Source organism: Podarcis cretensis, assembly GCF_951804945.1.
Source record: "Podarcis cretensis genome assembly, chromosome: 4".
NCBI lineage: Eukaryota > Metazoa > Chordata > Lepidosauria > Squamata > Lacertidae > Podarcis > Podarcis cretensis.
Window position 1 is genome coordinate 34938898 of NC_137173.1, and position 20270 is coordinate 34959167.

At 40.5% G+C, this 20270-nt stretch overlaps 2 protein-coding genes across 2 annotated transcripts in view; one reads left to right on the plus strand and one right to left on the minus strand.

The window, feature by feature from the left end:
• FILIP1L (filamin A interacting protein 1 like) overlaps positions 1–20270 on the plus strand; it is a 183505-nt gene that overhangs the window by 110214 nt on the left and 53021 nt on the right. The window contains exons 2-4 of the mRNA XM_079973377.1: positions 6725–7004; positions 9011–9184; positions 14645–14823. Coding sequence (XP_079829503.1) covers positions 6725–7004; positions 9011–9184; positions 14645–14823 — 633 coding nt within the window. The remainder of the gene's footprint in view (positions 1–6724; positions 7005–9010; positions 9185–14644; positions 14824–20270) is intronic.
• CMSS1 (cms1 ribosomal small subunit homolog) overlaps positions 1–20270 on the minus strand; it is a 176831-nt gene that overhangs the window by 97989 nt on the left and 58572 nt on the right. The window lies entirely within an intron of this gene.

Genomic DNA, 20270 nt, shown 5'->3' on the forward strand with positions numbered 1-20270 from the left:
ATTGAGCATCAAAACAGAAACATCTAAATGTTAAACCAGTGTAAGGTTAAAAGATTATGACTTTCAAAATAATGCGACCTTTGCTCTGGAATGTATTCTAAAACTTGTCACCTATTCAATAGTTATCTCCAGGATGCCAATAAGTAGAGACTTGGTTGCTTATACAACCAAAACAACTTAAATTGATCACTTCCCTTCTTGCCCTACTACCCGAATTTTATTAGTAGCGGCATGTTAACCAGAAGGCTTCAAGCAAATCCTATTGATCAGTTTCACTCCACAGAACCATGGGAGATAAGATTACTATAAAATCTGTCCTTGTAATTAAGGAAGCAAATTGACTGAAAGGTGTGTTGAGTTGGCATCCTTGTTGAAACACCATTTCCATAGTTATTTGGCTGTATCTAGACTATGTGAGTCAGAATTGGTTCCTATTGAAGTCAATGCGATTTAAGTTCAACTTAGTTTGCTTACAACCCCGCTGACTCCATGTTAAGGAAGAAAATAAATGCTGTTTTTCAAACCAGTGGCCTTCCAGGTTTCTGGATTACAACTCCCATCCACAGCCAACATGACAAAACTGTAGTCCAATGACATTTGGGGGGCCACAGGTTCCACACCCCTATTTTTTAGAAACACTTTCAACGCAATCTGAAAAAGTGAGCAATAGTTAGAAAACTTACATGAGCTAAATAAGAGAAGTAAAGAAAGAACAACGTCAGCTCTATTCCTAACTTAGAAAGACAAACATCCCCTTATGCATGTGAAGAATGGGAACGAAATCTGCTAGCATTGATGTCAGCTTGCATGTTAAAGCCAACAGATAGCACTTTTAATGTTGACAAACCAGAAAAATAACATACTTTCATGGGTAGAAACAGCATACTGAGTCTTTGAACATTACAGGTCAGAGGGTTACTACCTAGATGCATAAGCTAACCAGGACTAGGCACAGCAGTAGACTCAAGAGAATGCAGGCCAGAAGCAATTACACCAAAGAGCTAGCTCATATGTTACGTTAGCTGCTTGGCTTACATTAGCACATGTGCCTGATGCTTCCAGTTCCCATAATTCACACAATATGTGGGTGATCAATGCAACCTGCAATAAGATCCACAAATCTCACTTCAAACAGTATGCTAATTGTGGGGAATTGGAAGCTCAAGACACTCGGACTTCTGCAAAAGATGCAATTTATTTAAGAACCCATTTTTAAAGTTCAGTTTATTAATTTATACGCTGCCTTTCCAGACACAAAAGATTCATCATTGGTGAATCAAAAGATGTCTTTTTCATCATGGACTTAAATGACTTAAACAGTCTGACATTTACTGGCAATAGGCAAGTTCATAACCACTTTGAAGTTGTTGTTTTTTATAATCAAGTGGTATATAAATTTTATGAAACAAATAAATGAATATATTTCTGGGACTGGTCAGGCTGTCTATTTACTACATTTATATTCTGCCTTTCTTGTACGATGGTACCCAAAACAGCACAAATGGGGTTCCCAGGTGATCCTCCATCTCAGCACCAAACAGACCCAGACCAGTTTAGCTTCATACCTCGGGTTAAAGTTGCTTCAGGTTGAGCGCTTTTGGGTTGCACTCCGCGGCGACTCGGAAGTAACGGAATGTGTTACTTCTGGGTTTCGCCGCTCGCGCATGCACAGATTCTCAAAATGACGTCATGCACATGCGCGGAAGTGGCGAATCGCGACCCGCACACGAGCAGACGCAGGTTGCATTTACTTCAGGATGCGAACGGGGCTCCAGAACGGATCCTGTTCATATCCAGAGGTACCACTGTATTGAGTCATCATGAGCCTTTAATACCATGCCTTGTGACCACAACTTCCACCATCACCATGCCTTTTCTTTGTTACATGTATGTGATGGATAAGTATGCAAAGAAAATTAGCTAGGTAACTAAATATTACCTTCTTCAGGTCCATTATTGAATCTATATAAAAAAGAATGACAGCCAGCTCCCAAAACTATACATTTGAAAGATCAACCACTACTGACATATAACAATAACAACAACAACAACAACAACACAACAATATTTATACCCCGTCCATCTGGGACAACTTATCCCTTTCTTGATCTATATCTTGCATGATTTTACCAATGTAAAAGGCATATTTAAATGTAAAGTTGTGCTTTTCATTGCTTCTCAAATTAAGAACAATTTTTGGATACTTCCTTATTCTTTTTTTACCTCCACAAAAATATGCTATGCCTATAGCTAACAGGAGAACGCTGATGATGGTTGTAAATTCCTGGGTCTTCCACCAACATGAATTCATGAAAGGATCAAGCATGCCGATTTATCAGACATTACTAAGCACGTTTGAGTAGCCTGAGAACAGCTTCCTCAAAGGAAGATCAAAGGGCTGTGGCTTCTTTTCTTTTTTTATGTGTGTGAAAACTGGCTAAGTTGAAGTGAATATTCCCAGACAGAAAAAGGTTTAAGTAAAGCTGTGTCTGTCAGATTGCTTCAGAAGTTTTCAGGAGTAAACTGGGAACGATAATGAGGACATTGTTTTCACTATGCTACTGCCCATTCTACAATTTCTTCTTAGGACAAAGCTTCAGCATGTACACCCCCAGCACTTCCAAGATGAAAAAGTTTGTGGGTGGGTAGGGAGAAGGGAATGCAAAGAATAGATTTGATTCTTTTCTTGATGGGCAACTACAACCTGCAGTCAGGCACAGTGCACATTGACCGTACAAACCAATGTTTTAAAGCACTGCAGTTGCAAGACTACATAGCTTCCTCTTTTTAAAAAAGAGAAATAAATCTCAAGGAGCAGATCAATGCACCTAGAGATAAATACAGCTGGACTGGGAAGGGAAAGAGGAAAAATCTCCCTCTACCTCATGTGCTGTGATCTCTATGAATGAATGCCACACCCTTCTCACATAGTTCTTGTAATGGCAGGCAGTTTGTGTCCCCAGAGAAGTGTAATTTTCCCCAGGGAGAGATGCCAACTTGGATAAAATAGGGGGGGGGGGCAGGTATGCCCCACCCTGCATAATTGATCACATGACATGGCACGCACACACCTTTGAATGGCAATGCCCGTCAACGTTTTTTGGGGGTCTGAAGGGACCTCAGCCTCTAGGACAGCCTTTCTCAAGCTTGGGTCCCCACATGTTTTTGGCCTACAACTCCCATAATCCCTGACCACTGGTCCTGTGAGCTAGGGATCATGGGAGTTGTAGGCCAAACACATCTGGGGACCCAAGGTTGAGAACCATTGTTCTAGGAGTTGGTGAATGCCTATAGTAAATAGCACCTTTCCTTGTTGCACGGACACAGCAAAGCCCACAACCGTTATCACACTGTGCTGCATTCAGGAGGGGATAGCTCCAAGCCTGGATTGAGAGGAGGGTAGCATTGAGAGAGAGAGAGTATGGAAATTGGAACTGAGGAGAGCAGGCAAGGGAATAAAGGAGATAGCTGAGTATGCACAAGGTCACTGCAAATGGGTGAAAAGAAGCCTTCTGAGCATGGGCCAACCCAAACTCAACCAGCTTCAGGAAATAAATATCTCCAAGTTCAGACTACACTACAGTTCATCAAACTATGCACGAAGGTTGCAAAGAGTCACCTGGAAGGAACAGTTGTGTTAATCCAATCTAGATCTAATTAGCTAAGGAGGTGATGAATTTTTTCCATCAAGCCCTGGTGCAAACTACTTAAGTCAGCAGCTAGGATAAAATCAGAAACATGCGAAGCATGTTTTGAAAGGCACTTCCCCTAAATAATCAAAAATATTGAACTACAAAGGAATCCCAAGAAATAGAGGTCTGCTAAAAAGGGGGAAAAAAGGAAAATAAAATGCCAAGGTTCTAAAGAATCAATTATTTGCTTCATAGAAGCACCAGTGTTTCTTACCACTTTACACCCTCTGCTAAACCAAAACAGGCCACAAAACCAGCTGCCTGATGCATTAGTCATCCAAGTTCGGTGTAATATAAAACATCCCTTTGGAGGAGTTTCAACATGTCCACCACAGCTTTCATTCATGTCTTCAAAGCATTAATAATGCCAAAGAGAAAAGCAATGCAATGAGAGGAATCACGAAGACCAACGAAAGCCGGGATAAGTCTTGATATAAAACAGGCCTTTATCATCTCTATGTCCATTTAATGCTATCATATGTGAAGTTACCACACCCAGAGCATCCTAAAAACCAGAGTCATGTGTATTAACCATTCTTTCAAATTAAGTCCTGAAGTACCAGAAACCACATCTACACATGGAATCATGGCAGAAGCACCAGGGAATTTCTTTTGAAAAGGATGGTGAACTTTCCAATATGACAGGATGCATTTAAAGTTTAGGTACTGAAAAGGAGACTTAATTTCTTTGTGAGTCAGAACATTTTGAAGCGAGGAGTCAGTAATCAAAGTTGCATACCATAGGGAATATGCTTCAAAGAGTGATTGTGTTGATTCATAAATCAATTACTTATGCTAAAAGACCCATTACAGAATGGGGCATCCCCCATTCAGGGCCTTAAATCTTCCAGAATCACTAATAAAAACTTTTTTTTAAAGTGTCTTTTTTAAAAAAATATATACATATATTTTAAAAATATGACAAAATACATAAATACAAAATACATAAATATAGATTTATCAATATTCTGAATTTAATCAAATTGATTCAACAATGAGCAATTATAAATGCCACAGGAACTTATTTTGAAAAATGCAGTTATTTTGATAAAAATGTACCTGATTTCTGCCAAACAGGCACAGAAAGTTCTTATATTTAAGGAATATTTATAAAGTTAAAAGTTATAACTTCACAGAATATAATAAACAGTATACAGTTTTGAAGAAGTAAAAAACAAACTGTTGCCAGATTGACAGAATATATAAGTAAAGTGCCAGAAGATTTTATCATGTGCTGCTTCACAGATACAACTCATAAAGGGCAACTATATTTATTTTTTTAAACACACACAGAAAATGTATTCACTCGCTCTGAAATATAATATATTATGTGTGTAACTATTCATCTGGCATGTCAGACAGTTATATTAGGGACACCTCTGTATTACAAACCACCTGCCACTGTGATGGAATAATATAACAGCATGGTATTTAATTCAGGTTCCTTCTAACCACTTTATCCAGCTGTGTGTGTGTGTGTGTGTGGAGGAAAACACTTTTTCCAAATCCATGTTCCATCCATGTTTTCTGGTTAGGGTACTAAGCAATAGCTGCAATGCTCATCATCTTAGCTTTCTAAAACAGTCCATAAGTGAATATTGCTGGGAATATTCTGAGATAAGAGCAGGCTAATGTAGAACTCCAGATATGAGAGAGAAAAGTTGCCTCTTTCCCCACTCACTGGTTTTAAGTTGATTCATCTCATCACTTGCTTTAAATTTTCTTATGTCTTCTTCATCACACACCTTCCAAAATATACTACCAGTTCCCACTTCACCCAGTTTTTAAAAAATGCTTTTCTTCTCACAATTCTTTTAAAAGAAGTTGCTATATACTTGGTGAATGAGCATGTTGCTCCACTCCAATTTAACCAGCCATTTTAAGGTGTAATACAATGTTCTTGCTGCCGTCACATTCAATCTCTGCCGTTTCTAGGTAGGGCTAGGGAAAACGGCTTCTGAAACACCAGAGAGCTGGTGTTGGAGCTAGATGGTCTGGCTTGGTAGAAAGCAGCTTCCTAGGTTACGTTCCTGTAATGTAACACCAGCATTGCAGGTAGATCCTCAGGTCCATCCCAAGGATATTTCTTCAGCTGCCCAGGCACAATCCCACAAACAGATCTACATGGCAACTCAACAGACAATTCCGACTGTACTGAGGGGACATGCACGTCACATGCACTGGGTATAAAATTCTCTGTTCTTCAGATATTTATGAGCGCTTCTAAGTTATTGATATTTTGTGGTTTGGATTCAATCCAAATGGATTTAGTGTTCTTGTACAACAAACTCAATTCAAACACTCAAACACACACACACTTTTATGGTTAAAAAATGATGGGAAATATAGAATAAAAAAATTCTTGAAACAATGTATAACCAGGGCTTTTTTTTTTTTAGTTGGAACTCGCTGGAACTCAGTTTCCGGCACCTCTTAGTTGGGCACCATTGCCATTCTAAGAGAATGAGGGAGGTGTTTCATGATGAGTTCTGGCACCTCTTTTTCTGGAAAAATAGCACTGTGTATAACCTCCCCACAAATCTGGCTGGATGTGCAAATAAGCAACCAACGTTCCCTAGACTTTTGGCAAACTTTTTGCACACAAATAAGGATGTACCCTCAATATGCAGGTCATCTGGAAGCAGTCTATATGCAAACAGGTGTAGTACTTCACTACTTTATTTTGTAATAACATAACAACTTCATAATACAAGTAAATTGCTAGAATCTTTGATAAGATTCAAGATCGAATTGAATTCTCATCTTCACAGTTCGGATGCAGTTTTATTTAACAAGACTGGCTGCAAAAGCAGCCACAGAAAATGTTAGAGTTCCATCTTACCATCCCATCTATTTTTACAAGGTATCCTGGATAAGGCTCATGGTCTGTTTACTTGCCTGACTGAAAATGTGTCTTGGTTAAGAGACCTTGCCTAGAATGTACCAGACCAAAAGACAATTCCGTTATCCACAAGGCTATTATATTTAGTGATACTTTAGGTTACCATTGGTTTTTGATCTTCCTTCACCAGGTATTTGGGAATGCGTTCCAGAAGTAACAGCACGGAACATTCTTCCAAGTCAAAACATTCTCAAAAAATGCCAAGTGACACTTATACAGAAGACACCCCTGGCACCGGGAAGGTAAAAATGAAGAGGAGAAAAACAGAAAAGGACTTTGCAGCAACAACAGACACTATCCTGAGAAGCCCTGATTCAGACAAGAAACAAAGAAACTATTCCAAAAAGGGAGAAGATCTTTCTCGCGACGATCTTTTATTTCTTCTGAGCGTGCTTGAGGGAGAATTACAAGTCAGTATATTTTTTCGTTTTATTATAAATACACAGCTCTTGCTTCCCATTTTGAGAGCTCTGTTGCTATCACTGATGTAAAAACAACATGAATATATTAACTTACATGTGACAAATAAGACATCAGACTGTGTTTTTTTTAAGAAGTCGGTGTTAATGTATTATAGGGATTTACAGAGCAATCCTCTGCATATCTACTCATAATTAAGTCTCACCGACTTCAATAGGAATTGCTCCCACGTAAGTGTTTATAGGGCTGCAGTCTAAAAGAAAGAACCGTGTGAAATGCTACCTGTCAAGATGGAAAGGGGGGAAGGCAATCAAACAAATTGGGTTTTTCAGAAATACAGGTACTTATACATCCAACTTCACAGGAACATGGGAAGCAGATTTATACCACGTCATGCTTTTTGTTCATCCAGCCAGTATTGTACACTCTGACTGGCAGCATGTATTGTCTACTCTGATTGATTTCAAGGTCCCCATTACCTGATTCCTGGGTTTTTGTGTTTTTACTCTGGAAATACCGGGATTAAAACTTAGGATTTTCCATATGGCACTCTACCACTGAACTATGGCTCCTTCCACTTTAAGAGTGCAGTCCAGCTCAAGCGAAGCACTTTTATGTGTCATTTATTTCATTACAGCCAAAGGGGATTTCAAAAGCTTGGCTTCACCTGGGCTATTCATTATCTCTTTTCAAAATAAATGATAAACTCCATCTCTCCGCTTGCGTGTTGTCAAAGCAGCTAAAGATACAGAAGCAGAGTCTCCACCAGCCATGACTGTAAAAGGCCTTTTTTTATTATTATTAGCATCTTACATCAGCCAATTTAAAGCGCCTGCTTCTTCTAAGGGCTTTGAGGGATCTAAGCCACCTGAAATCCAACATCCTTAATACCATTAATTATTTTTGAAAAAATCTTGGCCACGTGTATGGAGTATTGTATTGTATAGGTAATCACAAACATACACGGGTCACCCTGCCAACTTCTAGGCCAATTAATCTTGTTTTAAAGAGCTGCCATTATTGCATGCTATTGGAATGCACGCTGCGGAAGGTCACATCCTCTGCAATGTGTACCTCGCTGGCTTCAGTGCACAACCACGTATATGTAACAATAGTAGCAGACGGTTTTCTGGTTTGACTTAAAACAACAAAGGGTGACTTTGTACCCTTGCTCCTTGGCTTCCCCCAGGAGGAATGAGTGACACAAAACTCCGAAAACAGCTGCCAATACCTTCAAGTCGTTCTTTTCCTTACAAAACTTGACCAGTAAGAAAAAGCACGCGTTTGACTATAAAGCATTACGTTATCTGTTTGGCCATCCCACCCTAAGATGTGCATGTTGGGGCCTCTTATCTCCACCAATGATAGCCAATGTGGTACCCTCCATACGTATTGAGCTACAACTCTCATCAGTCTCCACCAGCATGGTCAAAGGACAGGGGAAATTGTTTCCAGCAACATCTGGGAGACACCACATTTCCTACTGCTGATTGACAGTCCTTTTTTTTTACGGCCATATTTCCATACACACTGCCAACATATGGAAGATACAGGCATTGACTAAAATGGAAAGTGACTGATTGGGATAAGGGGATGGCAACAGAAGCCAGAGGTAAGAGAACAAAGAATGTGGTAGGCAAAGGTGAAGGAGGGGGGGAAGGGATGAAACATTTTTTTAAATTACTACTGTTGTCTTATAACAAGGATAGGGAACCGGTGGCCCTTGGCATTGCAAATGGTCAGAGGTGGTGAGAGTTGAGTGTCCAATGACACCTGGAGGGCAACAGGTTTCCGGCTCCTGTTTAAAGAGGCAAAGTTTTCCTTTTCCAATCACTCACGTGCCAGATGAATTGACAAAGGACTGGCAGTAAAGGCAACTTGCATGAAAAGATGACCTTAAAAAATAAAATAAAAAATTCAGGAATTAATTCAATACCATTGTTGCAAGCAGCTGATATCCAGAATTCATCTCACTGGAGTAACTGTGTTTTCTCAGGCGCAGGATGAAGTCATAGGAGTTTTAAAGGCTGAAAAAATTAACCTGGCTTTACTTGAAGCGCAATATGGCTTTGTTACTCCAAAAAAGGTCCTTGAAGCACTTCAGCGAGATGCTATACAAGCCAAGGCTACACTATGGCAGGAGGATATCTATGAAAAACCCATGGGAGAGGTATGTATGATGCATGTTTTAAAGCAGGATGTATGAACGCAGGGATTAGCCCTCCAACCCAGTGAATCAAAGGAATGAGTCTCGTTGATTTAACTAGTGAAGGGCAAGTGCCAGCAAAGCAAAATATTGTTTTGTTGAATTCTACAAACAGTGAGCTCAGAGCTTAAAGATGCCAGCCTTTAAATCTCCACTACGAAACTGACACACACTTCTGCTTTGAAAGCATCCTTTAACTTCCAAGCGAGATGAAGGCAAACCTAACTGTCAAATGGTAAAACGTCTAAGTAGTCAACGAATCCCGAAGCCCGCAGTTAGATTCCTAAACCAACAACTGTGGACTCTTATCACTGAACTTTGGGAACTGTTTGTAAACCAGAAGAACCCTTGTGAACAAATGCACTGCAACTCTTCCCAGCCCAGCTATAACCTCCCTGAAATCCACCCCCCGCCCGAGCTTGGGAGGTAAAGGCCTCCACTTGCTAATACAGGCTTCTTTCAAGCCTAATTTCAGCAGGGGATGAAACTGTGGGCACCATGCAAGGCTTCTGTGGGCACATGTGTGCTTGAAGGCACCACACTGGTGAATCATGGGCTAAGGAATCGTCCATATATTATGCCACACTTCTGAAGACCTGCTCCCCTCATTTTAAGACCTGCTTTACCCATTTTAACCAAAACCCTTCCTCTTTTGTTTCTCTTCCTCTCACCCTTGATGTAACATACCTTTTTTCTTAGTGTTTTGTTTGGATTGGATATGCTTCCAGGGGAAGGAAGTTGGTAGGTTGGTCAACCCACTGATATCCATTGTAGAATGTTTCTGTGCATCATCATCACCAGTACCACTCCTGTTCTGTCTACACAAACTACTTATTTTGGGACAGTAACTTATTGGGACGCAGGTGGCGCTGTGGGTTAAAGCCTCAGCGCCTAGGGCTTGCCGATCGAAAGGTCGGCGGTTCGAATCCCTGCGGCGGGGTGCGCTCCCGCTGCTCGGTCCCAGCGCCTGCCAACCTAGCAGTTCGAAAGCACCTCCGGGTGCAAGTAGATAAATAGGGACCGCTTACCAGTGGGAAGGTAAACGGCGTTTCCGTGTGCGGCTCTGGCTCTGGCTCTGGCCAGAGCAGCGATGTCACGCTGGCCACGTGACCCGGAAGTGTCTCCGGACAGCGCTGGCCCCTGGCCTCTTAAGTGAGATGGGCTCACAACCCCAGAGTCTGTCAAGACTGGCCCGTACGGGCAGGGGTACCTTTACCTTTAACTTATTGAATCATTTGCCTGCTGATTCCAGGGATGAATCAGGAGGTGAATTAAACCAACCATCCTGAGCCCTCTGACTTCTTGGGATGAGCAATAATATTAACAAGCAGGCTTAGTACAGTGATACCTTGGTTCTCGAATGGCATACCGAAGTTGTCAAAAGCTGCAAACCTGGAAGTACGTGTTCTGGTTTGTGAACATTTTTCGGAAGCTGAACGTCCAACGCAGCTTCTGATTGAGTGCAGGAAGCTCCTGCAGCCAATCGGAAGCTGCACCTTGGTTTTCAAACGGTTTTGGGAGTCGAACGGACTCCCAGAGTGGATTAAGTTTGAGAACCAAGGTACCACTGCATCTCTAGACTGTAGAGTTCCCTAGAAAGATGTTTCAACATCCAGCATTGAGAGATACTCTACATTTGGAGCTTGCTAAAGAACTATGAATGATGAAAATGATGAAAAGTAATAAAATGTGAGCCAATATCTATCTGCATTCCTAAATGCTTTCCTCTTCACTCAAACACACATGCTTCTGGTATACAGCTCATTACAGCTCACTATAAACGACATCATGAATAGAATTCTTCCACAGGGTACTTTCCAGACTTCAGAAAGAAACATACGATAAAGTTCATTTCACATACGCAACCAATGTCACACAAAAAGGTTAGAATGCATTTCCAGATCTTGAAGCCTTAACCCTCTAGTTATGATCCAAATCTCTTGAAGTTCAGGTGCAGAGGTCAATGCCTTTTCAAAACACTGTAGGGTATTAGGTCATAGAAGCTCTGAGCACAAAAGGAAATGATCCAAGGAAGGAACAAATTTCCAAAACATAATTTGGACTTCTAGCTTGCATACATTATACAAATGTTTTCTTCCTAACGTTACATGGCAGCAAATGAGTTTCTAGCGCCACTTTCCTTGGCAATATCAAAGGCAAAGAAAAACATTCTGAAAATAGTAAAAAATGGTACAGATCCCTCACACTGACTGGAGTCCTGGAAACGGAAGAAACTGATAAACACCATGCAGAACATTTTGCAGAACACTGTAACTTTAAATAGAATTTGGAAAAGATAAACTGTACATTCATTTGTTTCTAATGTTACATATTTATGAAATAAATAAAAGAGAGAGAAAGGGCCACCAGCACCAGTTACAGCTGGAGTGCCAGGAAGAAGCAAATTACTATGTGACTTCCCCACACTAATTCTGTCAATGTACCTCATTGCCTGGCTCTCACAGTCCCTGCTATTCTAATTGCTGGTTTCTCAGGAGCAGTCCCTAAGATGCTGCCAACAATGTGACAGCTTTGCCAGTTGAGAATTGCCAAGCTTATCCTATGTGCATCTTGGTTCCAGTTCTATACTTGGGACAAGTATACGCATTTCCAAGAGGACAAATATGTGCAGCTTTCTTCACTCCTATAATGAAGTATTAAGAGAAGCAGACAACCTGGTTTTGAAATCATTAAGAACTTCATCTCACTTGTTGCCAGTTTAGCTCATTTCTCTTTGGCAACAACAACTCAAGCTATCGTTTCATAAAGACCAATTCACTCAAGCCACAACTGGTGGGTGTTGACCCACCAACCACTGCCGCATTTACCATATATGTGCACAGGATATGATGTCACATGAAACTGTCCTAAGAGACTAAAGGACATACAGTCAAGTTATGTTGCCAGAGGGAGGCAGGGGGGAGCTTCATTTCTGTGGGAAACCTCAGCATCTTACCGGTAGCGAATTGTTTTGTCACTACTGAGCCCACTGTGTGGCAGTTCTGGTGATAAGTAAGCAATTTCCCTACCACCACTGCTCTTCACAGTGCCAACCCTGCGGAGCTTTTGTGTGGTTTAGGGGCTCCTACGATTTTGTCCAACAGGAGATGTAAAGGATCCCTCAGTAGCAAGCATTTGAAGATAAAATTGCCTTGGGACAGGTGATCAAGTAGGTGATTGCCAGCCAACTCCAAGCACATTTTGGATGAAACTAATTATCTAAATCCATTCCAGTCAGACTTCAAAGCAGGATTTGGCATAGAAACCAGATTGGACACATAGAAAGATGACATTTGCTGGGAGAGAGATGGGAAAGTGCAACTTTGTTCTTTTGGACCTCTCAATAGCTTTTGATAGTCTTGACCATACAACCCTTTTGGAGAGGCTGTGCAAGTTCAGTGTTGGGGGTATTGCTTCTTAGTGGCTCCACTCATGTCTTGGTGCTGATTCCAGAAGATGGTGCTTGAGGATTTTTGCTCTGCTGCTTGACATTTATGCCTCAGAGTCTCTGCAGAGTTCTATTTTACCCCCCCCCCCTTTAATCATATACATGCAACTGGAGTGAGGTCATTTTGAGATTTGGCTGTGGTGTCATCAGTATGAAGATGACACCCTGCGTTCCTTTTCATCTAGCACAGGTGAGGCAGTGGGAGTAATAAATCATAGCCTGGAAATGACAATGGACTGGATGAGGGCCAATAAACTGAAGCTCAATCCAGACAAGACAAAAGCACTCTTAATGGGTGGTTTAAATATTTGCCTACGTTCATGGTATCAACCCCCAAGATTCGGGCTCATGTTCTGGGAGTGGTATGAGAACTAACAGGGCCATGTTTAGATACAGTATGTAAGAAACACATTTACTGAGATGGAGAATGATATGGTTAAAAACCATTTAGGTTCTTATTTCCATATTTTGCCATATTATTCCTTATGCATGACAAGCTTAGAGTAGTTATAGCAGATTAGTCGTCATTTACCTGGACAATGAGAATAACTTAAGTTAACATGTGTAACACAGCACTTTCAAAATTAAACATTCATCTTAAAGTAGCAGGGGAGATCTGTGCACTTAAGCAGACTGCTGAACCCACGACTGTAGATATACATCTTCCTTGATATCATGACTCTCATCTGAATCCCAATATAACTGATATAAACTGAGCTTCTGGTGCAAATATGGATACACATCCCCTCCTGGGGTCACTAGTTGCATGCAACAAGTTACATGCAACTAAAGTAAGATTGATTTAGCTAGGTTTTATGAAAACCATCCTCTCCTTGCCTTCTTTCTCCTGGGAAACAGCTACTCTTGAACTATCTTTAACTCTCTGGCACTGAACCACCAACAGCAAGTTTAAAACAGTACTGTGCTTGCGCTGTAGCCCTTAACTACCATGCAAGGCCATGAATTACATGCGTCACTGAAGAGCTGTACAAATGCCAACATAAATAAAAAATAATCAACTACTTTGGCCTGATTTTTTTTTAAAGAATTCACTCTGGCCTCACAAATTTATGACTGATTGCAGACAAATTTATCAGAAAGGTAGTTTTGTATGTAGAGAGAAAAAAAACCAACAAAATATCTGTTGCAGATCAGAAAAATCCCACCGAGACAGACCTTCTGACAAAAGTATGAAGTCTAGACTATCTTGGTCAAAGGGCTTCCAGCTCTGGCAAAATACTAAAGAATAAGAGAAATCTGTTCTGTTTTTATATTTCCCTTCATTAGGCTCTTGTTCAGTTCATTAGTATAACAGCAGCAGCAGCAGCAGCAGCAGCAAAGAACTTTCATCACTTCATAGGGAAGCTGAAACTAATAATTACATGGAACCGGGCCTCTTGCCTTCCTAGACTGAACAAAAAGTTAATATGCATCACAGCTAGACAAAGAGCACTCCATCAATTAAGCACCGAGCCAAAAGGGGAAGGGAAGTTTCCAAATAAGACAAAACATTTGAATAAATCATGTTCGTACAAAAGCACACTGGGAACCAAATCAGAAAGTACTAATGCGCCTCACCAATATCAGGTGTCATCAGTAAGATCAAGAACTAAAAAGTAAGGTGGCACAACCTACAGGGAGTCTCACTGGGTTCTCAAATGAGGGAATAGAGGAAGGTCATAATCCTGACTTGAGTACGTCGCTGGTAGGGGGATTTATCAGAACCAGACAGAAACCTGAAGGCCTGTGCTCTTCATCACATCTTCTTGCCCTTTAAGAATCCCTAAATTAACACAATGGAAGCTGAGTAATACATTCTTTAGGATAAGGCCTGTACCAATTTAATCCCCCCATAGATATTACTAATGTTACTTCCTGGCAAAATCAATAATTAAAATGACTGTTCTCCCCCCCCCACACACACAAAAACCCCTACAGAAATGAAGGAAATCACAGTACTGTGTTATTCTTTTCAGCTTGACAAAGTTGCTGAGAAGCATAAAGAAACTCACAGGCGGATGCTGGAACAGCTCTTAATGGTAGAAAAATCTCACAGGCAAACCCTGTACGATCTGGAAGAGGAAAAGAGGAAACATGCAGAGTACATGGAGAAAAGCGATGAGTTTACCAATTTACTGGAACAAGAACAAGAAAGGTAGGACATATTTAAAGCTACCAAGTAGACTTCAAAATCTTAGTACTTTGTAAGTACCTTTAAAAAATATACTCCTGATTTGTATCCAACATTTGAACACATCAAGAACATGTTATGGGGTATGTACTGTATGACCTTTCATGACATAATGCGGTAAAGTTAATAGAGCCTGCTAGCCTTTTAATATCATCCTAGAAATGTATCTCTCCCCCCCCCCCCCTTTGTACTTCCCCATCTGCCATATTTCCTTCCTCTTTGTGGAAAAGGCCTCTTCTGATTTTTCTTGAGAATTATCTTCTTCTTCTTTTGGTAGTGCAAAGGCAGAGAGATAAATTTGTAGTAAATGTTGATATAACCCGAACAAGTCTTTAAGGTCTCCTGCCAGTCACAAAAACTTATATTTCAAGTCCAATTCACACATGATGCTAGTGATGTGGCAATCACATTTATGTTGTTGGTAGGTTTTGCCTCTCCAGTTACATCCATGGAATCATTGTCTTGTGGGTCATTTGAATGATATAGGTCCCACCCATGCAGCTGTTATAGGAAGAGAACACATCACTTACTTCAACAATGAGGCTTTTTGCCCTATATATGTTACAGAAGTAGAAAGGGAATTCAATGACACAGAAATGGCCTCCCATGTCAATCCAGCAACAACGTTTCTTAGTGAGAAGGACTGTACAAGAGTTTAAATATGTTAAGAATCAAATTCTAGTAAGCCTAGTAACTCATATATTTACAGTAATACACAACACGACCCCAAACGGAGAAGTTAGAACACAGTATCAACTGCAACGTATTTGGAACCAGTATATCTATGATATACATAGAGGACTGCATCCTTCTTTTGAGTCCAGTGGAAGCATCTAGGGTGAAAACCAGACCAAAAATATTCCAAAGACTGCGTAGACAGTAAAAGACGGTCTTGTGGACTGTTGCAGTCATGCATCAGCCTGGGTCATAAAAACATTATATGAGCCCTACAAGATCAAAGTGAAGGTCCACCTAGGCCTGTGTTATATAGCACGGTGCAGGGGCCAGCTCAGCTGTCTCTGCAACAGGATTTTGTGGCAGGAACCATGTTGTGGATTCAGTCCAACCATATACAGTGGCCTCCTGCTGCCGCTGCACTGCTGGAGCACGATTTCTGTTCTCATCCTGAAGCAAAGTTCTTAACCTGAGGTACTATTTCTGGATTAGCGGAGTCTGTAACCTGAAGCGTATGTAACTCAAGGTACCACTGTACTGTATTGCTGCATTATTATTATTATTTACAATGCATGCTCAGAGCAGCAGACAGTGCTTTGAGGACTGCAGCAAAATTCATCTGTAGAACATAAGCAATAAGGAAAATGAAGGCAGCCTAAAATATGCAGCAGGAGACGAAGCTAACCAAATATACTGAGGAAATCTCTTTATGGATTCAGATACAATGGTTCCTCACCAACTCACATGAGAAGAGACAAAAATGGTGTTTTTGTCATTTTATAAAATTGCCTATATTTCAAAACAGTAATTAATTGTAAAAAAAAGAAGAAGAAAAATCCCCCAAAGAGAAGAGGAAAATATTACGGTCACATTTCCTATTCCCCGGACAGCTACACTTGATTCTCAAAAGTATGAGAACATGGTCTCTGTATCCCATTGCTCAGAACAGCTTCCAGATGGAAATGTCTGGGTGTGAGAACGTCAAGCCCATTCTAACCTCATATGATGCATACAAGATAATACTTCCTCTCTTTGCCGGCATAACCTCATGTTTCATGTATCCTGGCACCATTTGCAACATTCACCCTTCCTGCTACACCTTTTTCCTTTAACGTCTGCTGTAGAAAGCTCACAGGCTCTCTCTCAAAGTACTCAAATATTTACGGAATAAAATTCAAAAATACTTTGTTGCTGATCTTGTTCTAAATTAATACAAAATTATAAATAAATACAACTGGGCATGGGCATGAGGCATAAATAAAAGAAGGAGCTTTTTTAAAAAAAAAGATAGTAGGCACTCTGCCCATGCACAAGTTTATGCGATGCTGATACTGGAAGAGTCAAAATTCAAAGCTGGGTTTTTGAGCGCACTTTTCCAAATACAAGTACAGATCTCCAAATCACTACACAGAAAAGACAGAGCAGCAGAAAAATCATCAAATGTAAAGGCTAGGAATGGGGCAGGGGGGAATGGTTTTGATTAAATGTAACAGAATGCTGCATCATCTGCAAACAAATCAGTACAAAACTGCAAAGAAAGACAGCAAATATACAAGCTTTTAGAAGTAGTGGATTATCTAATTAAAATTTGTTGTTGTTTTAATAGTTGGAAACAGTTTACAATTATTATTGGTAACCAATATCTGTCTGGAAAGGAAAAACAGAGGTGGCTAATGAGACCTTAGAGAATGCAATAATAGATTTTAGATTAAGCCTCAATTTTTGTGTTTTCTTTGGAGTGCTCATTTTATGTGGAAAACCCTAAAGGAGCATGATGTCATATCTTGAATAATATCCAAAACATTTGCCAAGTGATGTCGCCATCAGGATCTCTTAGCAATTGCCTACCAGAGTGAGAAAGCTCTCACACAAGTTAAGGCACGGCTCCTTTATTATGATAGTACACAAGCTGATGTTACACACACACACACACACACACAGAGAGAGAGAGAGCAGGGAAGCAGGGAGTGCCTGGGAATTTTTAGAAAGCAGAAACTGTTGTGATTTTAAAATGGATTCTGTACTTTGTGAGTTTGTGCCTGTCACACAAAAATTTGGGTGAAATCACACCGAAGTCAAATATTGGTCCACCATATTGATTCAAAATCGTACCTGCCATCCAAACCTCAAAAAAAACAAAAAACAAAAAACAAAAGCAAACAAACAAAAAAACCCCCCACCACCTCAGGAACGCTTGTACTGAGTTTGGTGACAATATATTGACGGATGACTAAACCAGTGCCAAAAAACAGGTGAAGTTATGCCAAAGTCATGTTTTGGATTGTCACCTTGAATCAAGATGTCAGGCATCCAAACACTGACAAAGACTGCCACTCCTAGCTCAGGAGCCCTTGCACTGGGTTAGTGACAATATCTCATGTGGCGGCCAAATGTATACCCAAAAATGGGTTCGGTCACACACTAGTCACGTTTTGGTTCACCATCTTGATTCAAAATGGTGCCTGGCATCCAAATGTCAACACAGACCCTTAACTCAGGAATCCTCGTCCCAAGTGTGGGCACAGTCTGCCTTGTTGATTCGAAACAACACCTCATGTCCAAACAATGTTGAAGTCTGCCATCCAACCTCAAGAACCCTTGTGCCAAATCTGGCAACAGCATCAAGAGAGGCAACCAAACCCATGCCAAAAATGGGCAAAGTCACACCAAGCTGATGTTGGTGTCTACCATCTTGGTTCAAAATAACGGTCGGTGTCCAAACATGGACAAGGACTACTGCCTGCACCTCAGGAACCCTCACACAAAGTTTGGCAACAATATATCAAAAAGCACCCAAACCTCTAGAGAACAGACAGAGCATTTTCCAAAATATGGAGTATGTCTCTCTCTCTCCCCCCCCCCCACACCATTGTTGTGCTTCAGCTTACTTAGATTGCATAATTACTACTTCCCTAAAAGTCCTTCCAGGAGGTTGAGGAGACTCACCATCTTTTGGGAGGAGTTGGGACAGTACTATAGTTGGGAGGAAATGAATCACCCCAAACAGAGCAGGAAAATCCCACCCCACATGAGAGCATGACTCTTCCACCCACTTTGGGGAAATAATTTCATCTCCAACTGCAGCCCCGTACAACTCGGACCACAATTTTTGGTAACTCCCAGCAAACCTTTCAGAGCGTTTCATGGAGGATTAGAGGAAGGAAACGCTAATTGCTTAATGAACACTCATTCATTTTGCAGTTGGTTTAGAAAATGTTGGCTGTGAAATGTTTAGGCATAAAAATGACCCTGCAGGTTTTTTTCCAGGAATACTCTTTTTGTGAATATGCAATAGAATTAGAATAGGAGAACAGTCAAGGACAAGAAAGGCATAGTGGATGTAAACAAATTTATGATAAAATCATGCTTAATGGATTTTTTATTTATTTTTGTTGTTGTTGTTTAACTGTTTGAGGTCAAGTGGGAGGTCAATTTTCAGTGGCAGTTGCATCAAAATACTGAAAGAAAACAGACTAATTAAGGCAATCCATCAATTCCAGCATACTTCACTTGAATACTGAACATCAGCCAATGCTAGTAATACTTTGTTCTCAACTCATACATATGCACACATACTTGGGAGTAAGTGCTGTTCATCCCAGTGAAACTTACAAATTAAACAGGCTCAGTAACAGAGACAGCAACTTACAATTGGTAATAACATTTGTAAAGGTAACACTAGGATCTCCCTACAAAAGGCAAAACATGGAGAGTGGTTACAGGGTCAGGGCTTAGAAAATTGGGAGACCTCTTAGTAAAAATGGACACAACTGTAACATACACAAACATTCTTATAATGGTACACTGGTTGAATATTTAAGCTACTGACTGTTATTTTGTTAGCAGAATTAGCTAAATCCGATAGCAAAGGCTGAAAACTTTATCGCCCATCTGCAGGAAACATGGCCTCTTAAGCCAAAAGAAATGCATGTTCAGCATCAAATCTCTGCAGAATTGTCAGCACACATACTTTCAATTAGAATCAGCACCACTTCTATATATGTAAGAACTCCAATACATAGTTTTTAAGTGCTCATAGCATTTCAGTTACATTTCCTCAGCCATCTTTAAAGCAACACTCTGCAGTAGGGCATATTTACAGGTGATGGGGTTTATCTAAGAGTAGCAGCGAAGGTTAACCAGTGAGTTCATGGTTGGGCAGATATTTGATACAGACATTTCCAGCTTAAAACTTGTGCAACGGCACAATGCAATGGCAGCTTCATATCATTTGTTTCCGACAGCCTCACAAAATGTTTTTTCTCCTTTCACAATGATTGCCAGCCTTTATTAATGATTCATAGAGTGTATGCACTTAATCACACCAGTCCTTTCAAAAACATGTATTTGTCATAAGATGCCCTTGTCCACAACTGAAAAAGTAGACGAGGGGTAGCCAGACAGTGTTGGACTATAACTTCCATCAGTGCCAGCCAGCATGTTGGGATGATGGGATCTGTAGTCCAAAAACATCTGCAGGAGGGCACCACATTGCCTATCCCTAATGTACACACTCAATTCAACACATCCTGGTTTATTTGGAGCTACACAACCTATCCTGGTTGAGGAAATTTTCCTTGAGGACCTCCAAAATGTCTGTGTGCTTATGCACTTGGACGTCATTCCTCAACATTTGCTTCCTCTAAACAAAAGGAAAGCACATTGTAGATTAGCAAAGTTTAAAAGTTTCATAAAAATATTACCATGCATAAAACTGAATTCCTGTAATCGCAGCA